This window comes from Agelaius phoeniceus, chromosome 1 (assembly GCF_051311805.1).
Source record: "Agelaius phoeniceus isolate bAgePho1 chromosome 1, bAgePho1.hap1, whole genome shotgun sequence".
In the NCBI taxonomy this organism is placed as follows: domain Eukaryota; kingdom Metazoa; phylum Chordata; class Aves; order Passeriformes; family Icteridae; genus Agelaius; species Agelaius phoeniceus.
The window spans coordinates 149,349,065-149,361,358 of NC_135265.1; the positions used below are offsets into that span (position 1 = coordinate 149,349,065).

The window sequence follows — 12,294 nt, forward strand, 5'->3', positions numbered from 1 at the left end:
CAAAGGACAGGTGAGTGTCTCTGGCCCTGAGTTCAACACACAGCACATGATTCATGCTGGCTGTGTAACTCATAGTGCCACCTTTTGATGACAAGCTGACGTGGCAAAGATGTTGGTGTCCTGTCTCTTGTCACCACCGAGGGCAAGTACCAATGCCATACATTTTGTACCAGTCCTTGGGCTGGCAAAGCACAGTGATGGCACATGGGACATGCCTGAATGCCATTCTATTGTGACACTCTCTCCCCTTGCTGTTTAAGATTTCAGCAAAACAGTGCTCTCCATGAACAAAAATTGCTCCACCCTTGTAGCTCCTGGGAACAGGAATTGCTGTTGGAAGACTTTGGTTTCACATCAGTAAGATTAAACTAAAGGTGGTCTACAAGCTGGGTGTCCCAGATTGTGTTTTTACCTTGTGTGAGTGCTCCTGTTGGCTGAAGGAGTGGATGGAAAAAGGGGAGAAGGATCTCAGGGTGGACATGTTGTTGCTTAAGTACCACAGAAAGCAAAAGTGTTGTACATGGACTCTAAGGAAGGGAAAGCTCCAGCAGCTCTCCCAAGGAGAGAGATGCAGTCAGGAGCACCAAGGGAAAAGGCCAGGAGACCTCTGAAGGGTGGAAAAGGCATGAGGAGCTGTAGAAAATTTCAGCCACAAGAGACAGGAGGAGAAGAGAGTAATAATAATGGAGTAATAATAATAGTAGCTGGACCTAGAAAGCAGCAGACTCCCAGTTTTCTCAGGTAGGGCTGATAAGCACAGCTGTGCTAAGTGAGTGATCCAATGTACAAATGACAAATTATGGTTGAGACACTAGAGTTTCTGATATTCAGATTTACCAGACTATGTCAATATCTTATTCCACTGGAAATCCAAGGTGTAGCCTGCTCCAAACAAGCAGAGTTCTACAGTGTCAGCATGTACAAACAAATAAATCACAGATATTTATGGGTACAGATCAGTCAGTCTCCTCCTAATTCAGCTGCTGGTGTATTGGTCAGATAAACTGTGCCTTCCCCTCCAGCAGCTGCATGGATGAGACCCCTGGCAGCAGATGGACTTCTTCTGCAATGGAGATACCTGTGCAATGCACACCTCAAGTTAAGTGAGAGGAATCCCAGCCCTGCTGGTTTTTATGTGCATCCCAAAAGAACTCACCCTTTCACCATCCAGAAGCAGGTGCACTCTGAAGTTCATGGTCTCATTAAGAATGATCTCTTCATTTCTGTACAAAATCTGAAATATTCTGCTGTAAACATTGTTTTCATGAACGCAGGTCGAGCAAAGGCTGGAATCACCTGCACAAAACACAGACAAATTCCTGGTGTGATTTCAGCTGGGAGATTAATTTCTATCCTATGATTTCACTCCAGGGTTACCTAAGTAGTACTTGTAATTAAACACTTGCATTCTCAATAATTAATGGTAGTAGAGCAGGCTGTTATTGTGGGTTGCAGGTTCAGTGACATGATATTTAAAGAAAACAAATGTTAAACTGTAGGCAGGCTGGATTTCAAAGTAAGAATGCTTGATCCTGTGACAGCATTTATCCTATTAACTTTATTTCTAATAAAGCATCAAATGCTTAACTCGGTGCACCCAGCACCATGTGGACTGTGGGAGTTCACCTGTGAAACTTCATCTTTTATCTGCAATGGCCATCTTTCAGAAGAAAGAGTTTTCTTGTCATCTCTGGTACTCCCAGAAGTTACTACTTGCTTGGGGGGGACAATAGTTAATAGCAGATCCTGTATGTATAACCTGGAAATGCAGAGGCATCCTTAAATACAGAAACATAAAAATATAGTCTTTTTTTCAAGATGCCTGTGTAATCCTTCAGGTCCTTGGCACGTGTGAAAGATGCCAGTTTGGTCCAAAAAAGTTGGATAAATCAAAGGAACTCAAAAACCAAAACTCTAAGGTTCTCCACATCAAAATCAGCCAATAGCATCACCTGTGCTGTTGTATCAAATGATCATAAATAAACATCACATAAACTGGGGTGGGATTTATCCTTTCTAACTTTTAGGTGCCTCCAGTGTGTGTATTTTGTTTTTTGTTTAATGGAGCCTATGGAATTTAGGACATAATTTACAAAAAAAACATTCTTTATACTGAGGAAAATTTTTGCTTTAAGTCAACTGCTTTTGGATCAATTCCCTTTTTGGTAAGAGGAAAAAAAACCCCTGTGGCTTGCTGAGTTCTACAAACTCACATTGGAGGGAACATTCACTGTACTACAGTGAATGCCTTCCAGAGGAGCCTGCAATGACACTGTGACTTTTAAATGAGTAACTGGGCACCAGAGTTAGGAACTTTCAAGGTTTGTCTTGGCTGGTAATCAGAATCCCCTGCTAATTCTACTTCCGTAGTCCCAGAGCAATAATAGGTCACAAAATTTACTGTGAGCTGGTTTTGTCCCCTTCCAGCGCTCAGTCCTGGAGGAATCTGAGCTTTTGAAACATAGTCCTTCAGCAAATGGTATGTTGGAACCCTACTGAGAAGGGGAAGGGGTGCTTGAAAGAGGTGTGCCAGGATTAGTCCTTCAGAGAGAGACAGATGTGCGATCATCATCAAAAAGTCAGAAGGCAATCCTTTTTTAGAAAGTATAGTTTTTCAGAAGGTAATTTTTGGAATTTGCCCCTTTGCAGAATTGTTCTGGCACGAGAAGTTGTGGTAAGATAAAAGTCCAGGGCCTGCTGTTTTGTCAAGAGTTTCTAATCAGGACAGGTTTATTCTGCTGAGATTTGTACATAATTTGCTATCATAGGTCAGTGAGTCAAGACTTACAGAGGATTAAATATTTTATGAGGTCAAGTTTGGTTATATAAAAATAAAATAACAGAAAGGACTTCAAAACAACCAAAAAACCCCAAATAAAAAAAGGTACTGAAGAAAAGTAGACAAGTGAATGGGGTTTTGTCATTATAAAAATTAGTTTAGTGGTGCCAGTCTGCTGGAACTGGAATAGCATGGACACTGAAATATCTCAAAAAAGAAAAAATCATATGGGGCAGAATTTACTAAATGACAATAAGACCAATAAAACTTGATCTAATTAATTAGCAGAACCATAGTGCTGTCATCCAGGCTACATTCAAATAATTTTCCTATCACTGACTTCTATCAAGCACACCCAAGTATTTAATCCTGCTATTGTCTTCCCACCACCCAATCTGCACACTAGTTATCCATGAAGCCAGGCAGCCTAGGTAAATACATATTTATTTTCATGTGCTACACCAATAAGGCTAAAATGTTTCAGCCTGATTCGCTCTTCAAAAGCATGCAGTCATATTTATTTTAATTTAAACCTCATGATATTACAGACACTGCAAAAGTCATATTAGAGGTATAATGCATTCTTACTCCTAGCTGGCAGACAAAGGAAACTTTATGTTATTTGATTTGGATATTGATATACTGGCACTGTTCTTGGATAGAAAGTTTAATCTCATTTTCTTTTCAAACACACTCCTGAGCAGACCACTCCTCGTGTGTAATTGCTTTAGGAGCTGGATTTGCAAGGTGGCATCAGGAATCATTTCTGTTGTTGGAAAGGTCAAAGTCAATGTCACATGTTTGGGGCTGCCTCGAATCAGAGTATGATGTTACAGGGCCAAAAATCATTCAGTTTTAGGCAGGGAGACCTCCATGCAGACACCTGGCAGAGAACTACAGCAGATGAGTGGCTGATCCTCCCTAAACACATCCATCCCTGCCTACTTAAGTGGCCACAGGTGGCTTCTCCCCCTCTTAGAGAACACCTAAGGCTGCAGCAGGGATTTCCTCAGAGGAGAACTTGGCAGTGCTGACAGCAATGCAGGGATCCTGCCTCTCAAACCAAAGGGGAATGACAACATCTCATAGATATTTTCCTTCAGGCTGCAGCACCTGCTGGTGTATTCTGTGCTTCAGGCAGGGACCAGGCTACCTCACTCTGCTTGTTGCTGCTTGAAACATATCCTTTACTACTCTACTCCATGGCAACATCTTAATCCAGGTACCTTTCCCAAACTTCCCCGAGTTCCTGGGATTCCTTCTGAAACCTGTGTCTCTCTAAACCCCAGGTGTGTCTGCTGGCAGGCAGTGCCACTGAGGTTGGCATTTGTCACAGCTGCCATTGTTCAGAGAGGGCTGCTGGCAGAAGACACAGCAGGTGTAGCCCCTGTTCAGGAGACACAGCAGATGCATCCCTGTGCTCACACAAGGGCCTCTGGCCTTTGGCATAAAGCACAGGAGGATGTGAGAGAGAAGACTGGAACCATTGGGTTTTCCCACATCTCTTTCTAGTACAACCTCAGCTGTTCAAAAATCCCAGCAGTCACAGGAAGCCCAAAGGAGACAGACACACTGTCTGGGAACTGCTGGGAGCTCCCACTCCCAGGGGAGATCTGGAGCTAAAACTCAACTGACCTGCATTTATTCCACAGTTTCAAAGGCTTTGGTGAATTAAAAAAAAAAAAAAAAAGCCTAATTCTGGAGTAATGAATTTTTGATCAGTAAATTTCCCTGTCAGTAGATTTATTTGGGACATGTGCAGTATTCCTTATGCTAGAAGGAATCCTGATTCCCTTCCTAAGTTTCTATTCCATTTACTGCTTGTTATCTTTGGGTTGAACAGTTCTTCAGTTTATCTGGAAAGTGAAAGAGCTCTCAGGGCTGTGAGAGCCATTGCAAGTATGAAGAGGAGAGTTGTGTTCCACAGGCATTCAGAGAATAAGAAAAGCTTTTTTATGCATCCCTCTCTTACTATTCCTTCTATGACATCCCACCATCATTCCTAGAAATTCCTCCACAGGCTATTGGACAATGGCATCTTTAAAAAGGAAGGGGGGGAATGTTTTCATGCACAGGGTGCTGGCACAGACCAGTCACTGTAGCACGTCCTGCTTTCCCTCTCTCCCATCTTCCAAGTGTCCCCAGATACACTCCAGTCTACCCAACTTTCCCATCTGGGTGTTTCTATAGATGGAGGTTTCTAAATATTATTGCAGCACATCATACAGAAATTACTCATCTCTTTAAAGATTCAGAGAGAGGTTATTTAGATCCTGGAGGCCCTTGAAAAATTCTCTCCAGATAATCTCATAAGAAATGAATTGATGGATAGGTGACCTGTAAACAATTTTGTTACGTATTTAAAACCTAATTTAGTGAGAATAGAAACCATAAAATTCTAATCACTGCCAGGACAAAGGTGGGTTGGGGGGGAAGGGAAGGGAAGGGAAGGGAAGGGAAGGGAAGGGAAGGGAAGGGAAGGGAAGGGAAGGGACACCACCAGAAACCTTAGTCTTGTACAGAGACGTGGCAAACCCCATTCAAACCCCCTGATCAAACCCACTTAACCACAGCTTTGTTGTTGGCAGTGGGTATAATTAGATAAAGTAGATAATGAAATCATCTTCTCTTGACTGTTGTGCTCTTTGTGTTTTGGAGGAGTGTGATATGCCAGAACAATTGGCATTTCTCATTGAAAACACTAAAAGTGTTTTCTGAATGTTGATCTTGTGTTCACTGAAACTGAAGTTCAGAAACACTGAAAGTGTTGCTGGACAAACTGGCAGTGTCCCTCAGCTGGTGCAAAGCTGTGACAGGGACTCAAATTTTACCACTTTTCAAATATTCTCATTTGTGTAATTTCCCCAAGAGAACCCTCACACCACTCCCATTCATGTGAGGAGAGGGAAACATTTCTAGGGAAAAGTTATGGAAGGTGGTGGAAATATTCTTGAAATTTCTAAGATCCTAATGCACACACCAGATAGATGAGCACTCCTTCTCCCAAACTCCAATGGTCAATTATCCCAATTGTTCACTCCAGGAAATTCAAATTATACATTTTTCAACACTGAGGATTTGTAGCATTCTTTCTCTGCTTTCATCATGCCTAAATTATATCACTTTCCTTTAAAATATTTTATTTGAGTCCTCCTTTACTCTTTTTTTTTTTAAGTGCTATAAAAATAATTTGAGAAGTTTCATGATTGTTGTAAGTCAATAACCCTCCCATGGAGCAAGCAATGACACATGCATATCTCAACCTCTGACTTCAGCCAAGGAGAGACTCTGAAATGGCAAAGTTTTGGTGTAGCTTGATGAGACTTGAGATAAATTATTTCCCCAGAGCCACCAGGGTCACATGAGCCCTTGCTGTTTGCAAAGCCATAGGACTGGCTGGTCCTTGTGCCCTCTGTGTTGTGTCTGCTGTGTCAGTGACTGGAGTGCCCCAATCTCACCAGCTAGAATCTTTCCATCATTACATTTTTGACTGTGCTTCCTCATGATGTCTCTACCTGCCAAAGAAAACTGGAATCAATGTCAACCAACAACCCTTTCAAGAATGGCAAGCACTCCAGTATGCAAACCCAGATTTGCCCAGAAGTATTAATCTTTGAGAAGTCATGGAGGTATGTTCATATTTATTTTTTCAAGGCTTTAAAACATAAATTCCTTGTGGCACAGCCCTTATCAAAGAACCAGTGCATGAAGGAATTCTTTTCTGATAGGAGGATACCTTGAAAGCCATGAGTGAGTTGGTTTTGGAGAGGTTAGAAAAGGAAAGCTAAATGTCCTTCATTACCTCATTTCTCATTACTTTCTAGCTCTTCTTCCAACAGGCACTAGAAGCCTGAAAAAATCCTTGGAGTTGGTTCTTAGATTTATTTTAAAGTTACTATCATACTAAGAATAACTTTTAATAATGTTAGATTTCTCCACACAACCAGAAGTGTAAGACGTAAATGAAACATGAAAAATTTGTTTCTCCAAAGGAAACACATTAAAACCTCCTGCACAGAGAATTATATCCTACACAACTTTTCTTTTAAACCTGTAGGTCTTGGCTACAGAATGCTGAGAATTTCAGAGAAAAACAAACCACTTCTACTCCTCTGTATATTTTTGTTTATATAGTTTAACTTCTGAATTTAACAAAGGAAGAGCAGAGACAGCATTTATCTGAACTCTGTCCTCTATTCTGCAGCCCATAAAAGTATTATTAATTAATACTTTTTCAAAGTGAGGAAAGGGGAATTGTGACAATTCAGCCCTTGCATGCTGCTGAAAACATTACATTGCTTCCTATCCCCAATGCAAGGCAGAGAACAAAGTAATTTTTTATTATTATTCTAAATATAAAATGATAACTCCAGGCCTTTGAGAAGGACAACTTCAGGTTTACAACCAGCTTTCTCTAGAATTAGCTCTCTGCAGTTTCATGAGCTCTGTGTCAGAGATTTAAAATAAATAAGGAGTGCTTAAACAGTCAGGAAAAATCCATATGGAAAACAGATCTAACTTCAGATCTAGCCTCTCTAATGTCTTTATGACTATAGCATTGGAAATTAGATAATTACTCAAAAGCTGGCAACTTCTTGAATGTCTCTTGCTATCTGGGAAAAGCAGTATTATTATGCTGCTATTCAGATAAATGGAAAAGCAGGATTCTGCTAAGTTTTGCTTTAATGAAAGAGATGCTCTTCAATAATATAGGGAAATCAAGACACTGCAGCTGTAAAAAGAGCTTTACTGTAAATGTTTCTTTATAAATATTAGTGCACACTTAAACATTTGTATTTCAGCCTGATTCATGGCTAATAGAAGCATATCATACTTGTGTTTCCACACAGGAAAATCTCAGATGCAGATGATATCTTTAAAGGCAGATGGGTTCATTCTCCCGGGTCACTCGTGCACAGACAGGGGGAGGGCACTGCAAGGCACTCACTTGAGAATGAGCTGTGAACGTTTTGAAACTTTCCTGCCCACAAACATTATGTTGCTGCCCACACAGCCATGTGGTGTCAGCAGTTCATGGGATCTCTCTGGATCTGCCTCTGTGGAAAGCCGGCTGTCGGTAAATCCCAGCAGAAGGCAGCTTGAACCCGGCTATGCGACCTCACCCCAGAGCACCTGGAAGCATTTGCACAGTCAGTTAAACAGGGGTGAACAGGGAGGTTGACAATAAACAGGTAGAGAGAGCATCGTAAAATGTTGGAGCCCTGGATGCTGAGAATTTCAGACTTTCTGTGCTGTCAGGCACTGACCCCCAAGAGAAAACCACATTTGACCTGAGGCCATGGAGAAAGCTTCCAAAATTGAATGATAGAGCTGAGTTGATGAGTGTGTATTTTGAATAGAAGCTGAATTATCACATGGTGGGAAACTTAGAGTTTAATGTTTTAGAATATAATAATATGTATAGAGCTAAGATGGAGGGTTTAGGGAGGAGGCTGTTCCTTCTTCTCTACCTTCTTCTTCATGGGTTTGGTTGTATTTTGTAACTGGACAGAAAAGTCCACATTGTGGGGCACAGGTGATTGGTTACTGGGTTAAAAAGTAAAAATAATTTAGGTGTCATTTCTTAATTGGACAGTTTATCCTTCAAAGGCCCTGTAGAGAGAACTATGTGGCCATTTGGTACTTTGGGCAAATATTAGAGCAAAATACTCCAGAACTCACAGCTTGTGAGACTGTGGCATAGATAAGAACTAATAAACATCTGAGTCTGAACAAGAAACACCATTTCACGATTTAATCCTGACCTTGGCAGGAAAGAAGCAAAGAACCCATTAATAAAATAATCACAGAATCACACAATGGTTTGGGTTGGAAGAGTTTTTTAAGATCCTCTATCTCCAATCCCCTGGCAAGAGCAGGGGCTGCTTCCACTAGACCAGGCTGCTCCAACCCCATCCAACCTGGACTTGAACATCTCCAGGGATGGGGCAGCCACAGCTTCTCTGGACAACCTGTGCCAGGGCCTCACCACCCTCACAGTAAAGAAAGTATTTCTTCCTAACATCTTATCTAAATCACTTCTATTTTAGATTAAAACTGTTGCCCTTGTCCTATCCCTTTTTGTGTAAAAAGTCTCTCTCTCTCTGTCTCTCTCTCTTTTTTAAGTACTGGAAGGCTGCAGTGAGGTCTCCCCAAAGCATTTAAAATCTCAGTCTGGACTAGCTGAAATCCACCTACCTGTTATCTGAGTGACCTTTACAGCATACAGTATCCTGGTTGGTACTGCCATAAATATAACCCAGATCTCTCTCTTGGATGGCCATCTCACTCACCCATCCATACACTTGCTGTCCTCTTCCTTGGCCTTTACCATCTGAAATTCCCACTAACCTCACAAGTAGAGCTGGTTCTTGCTCAGAACCCCTACCAAAAATTAAGGATTTTCTAGGTTTCCTTGACACCTCAAGTTTCTATTATTGTCAGAATTCTTAAATACTTGCAGGCCACTCTATTTTGGTATATTTAGAGAAAATTAAGACATGTAAGTGTTCCTTATATGGAGAGTAGGCCATCTTTCCAGAACCTAAGCAAGCACTGTGCTGCAAAATGTAAGCAAAGGAGATCAGAAAACCTTGTGCAAATATCCCTGTTTATCTAACTTTCTTTTTTTCCTTTACCATCTGTTGGAGCCATATGCCTTCTTAAATAAGAGCTAATTATAGGTCTCCACCAATACTAATCAAACAGTGGTAACTGTTGCAAATTTCAACTGGAATTTTCATTTCTCCTTGATAAAAATTCACCCAAGCAAGGTTCTGAGAGGGTTGCCTTTCTCTGGTTTTCTGGACTTAGGTACACAGCAGTAAAAGCTGTCACACTCATGTCCATGTTAACACATGGGAGAAATCCATAAAAAGCTGAGGAAGTATAAAGAGTACAGCTCCCAAGCACATTAGGTGGGGTGACTTTGGGACAGAAAATGACTGTGTCTGATAAATACCCACTGACACATTCTGGAGCAGAGCTCTTGGTGATTTGAGTTTTCCTTCATCGCCCCTGTGCTGCTGTAGTGAGTGAAAGAGAGGAAAGAAACAACTTTGTCACAAAATCCTCTTGGTTTTAGCACTGAAGAACCAGAGCAAAGATAGATCCAATGCTAAAATTAAATTCTGGAAGAGAGATTCCAGCCTATTTAGAGAACAATATATCTCCTAATGAGCTCAAAAAAGACGAGACTTCACTTTCATGTCCAATGAGCATTTGTATAAATGTCCATTTGTATAAATGTCAATTTGTACCATTCAGGCAAATGTTTTATAACTGTCTCCAGTGTCAACATCATTCTACTTTGCTGTGTAATGTGAAAAGACAAAAAAAGACTGAAGGATAAAAAATAATCCAGTCCTAAATATGGCAAATGAACAGTTGAAGTGCCTTTTGAAAACCCCAAATACTAAATAGCTCTTTCAGCATCACAAGATTCTGGCAATTTCAGACTGTTGTACTGACCTTCCAGGAAGTTTAGAACTATTCTAGAAGAAATTAAGACTAATAAAAGAAAATAAAATAAAAGAGAAATTTAAAAAATATGGTTTTAATTCATTCCACCCATCAGGTAGAGAGTTATTTCCCATTATAGCCACCCAGACCTCCCCATGTAAATGAGGGGTGCACAAAGAAGAAAGAAATCACTTCCAGAATTTCATTTCAACTTGTCTTTTCCTCTGGCTACCAATAAGAAGATTCTCTTCCACTTTTCTCACCATTGTTCACATAATGCTTTGGCAGCTGGAAAACCCCAAATGTTTAGAGGTCCAGAAATGTAAGAGTTGAAATGCATATATAAAAATGTGACTATCTGTATTTTACAGACATAGATATTGCAATAGTCCACTGGTTATTCCCTTAGTGTCTCACAGCATACCTGGCACCCTCTCATCAACACAGCAGCTATGGATTCAAAAGGAAAGGTCCTGAGTTAAAATCCCAGACCTATAGTCAAACTGGAAAATAAAGATTTCCCTGATGTATCTGTAACACTTTGAAGTCCTGCATCAATGGTATAGATTGGGAACTAAATGCTTCCTAATGTGTTATTTCAATGTCTCCTGTGTTCAAGAAGGTGATGCATGGAAATTGTACATTTACCAAACTTTTATCTTGAGCACTTTGGCCAGTTGCACTTTATGCAGAGGGTAAATTACTTTGAGTTGAATATGAAAAACATTTTATGACAAGATAATAAAAAATATGAGAAAAAAAATCTAATTTTTCAGATGTAGGATGTAGTTCCTAATATTCCACTCTAAAATAAAAATCCTGAGGATTCAGTAGGGCTTCAGACTTGCAAAAAAGGCTTTGAGGTCCTACAGATTTTTTCCCTCTCTGTACATACCAATAATGAGGTATTTCACATCCTTTCTATGATTAATCTTGAGAGTAGAGATAAGAAGGAACCTGATACAAGATAGAGATACAAGAACCCTGATATCTCAGCTATAACTGCTGCTGCTGCTGCTGTTGAGGGTCTTTCATTCTACAGCCTGCAAGTTCAATGCAGAGTGTGACGTTCAGGGTGGGTTTGTCACACCCACATCTGCAAGGGGATCCCTCTACATTCAGTTTTTCCTCCACATTCCACTGGACTTGTACAGATCCCTTGCTCATTCATGAGAGACCTGATCCTACTGCCCAGGTGGTCTCTGATTCTGATCACTAGATTTGATATTTATATATAATGGGAGAAGAAGTAGGAGCACATCCAGTCCTTGCTTGCCCATAAAAAGGTGGAAGAGCTCTACAAGTCCCCAGGTCAGTATAACATGCTCTAAATTAGATGTTCCTCTCCTGGCCCAAGTTCTTTCCATAAATTACAATACAATCCTTGCTCTGGAGACATTTCACATGTACAGTGCTGATTTCTCAAGGCAAAGAAATTACAAAACAGCCTCCAGAAAGGAAGTGAACATGATGGAGACTGGCAGAGAAAATAAAAAATTCTCCTAAATACTAACCCACATGCACACAAAAATAAATTTTGTTTCTTTTTGGTGAGAAACAATTTCTGTTAAAAATAAAGCCAATATCATTACGAAGTAGCTTCTAGGTAAGTAAAGCATATTGCTAATTTGCCACAGGAAGTGTTTCCATAAGCCATAAACTTAATTGAAACCCAGAATATTCTTATGTTTGTTTTGAATCCTTTAAATATTCCTTTGAGCAGATATTTTTAAACTTCCCATCCAGCTGAGAAATGAGATTGCTCCTTTCCTAGGTCAGCCAACTCTTTCCTGATTAATGATTTAATTGTTGTCTATACAGCTCAGCACAAAAATATAATAGATTTTTTTTTCTTACTTATTTGCTTTCCCAATTAGACTCCATCAAGCTCTGCCACTGCATTTGTTTTGTTTTGGTTTTGTTTGTTTGTTTGTTTTTGGGGTTTTGTTTGGGTTTGGGGTTTTTGGGGGGGGGTTTGTTGGTTTTTTAGGGGGGAGGGGGGTGGAGGTTTTTTTGGTTTTTTGGTTTTTTTACTTTTTTGTTATGCACTTCAT

At 40.3% G+C, this 12,294-nt stretch overlaps 1 protein-coding gene across 2 annotated transcripts in view; it reads right to left on the reverse strand.

Annotated features, from left to right (window-relative positions):
• The window catches only part of FAM135B (family with sequence similarity 135 member B), a 201,581-nt gene that overhangs the window by 79,867 nt on the left and 109,420 nt on the right, over positions 1–12,294 (reverse strand). For both annotated transcript variants that reach the window (XM_077189310.1, XM_054635636.2), the window contains exon 4: positions 1,157–1,296. In XM_077189310.1, the coding sequence (XP_077045425.1) occupies positions 1,157–1,296 (140 nt within the window). The remainder of the gene's footprint in view (positions 1–1,156; positions 1,297–12,294) is intronic.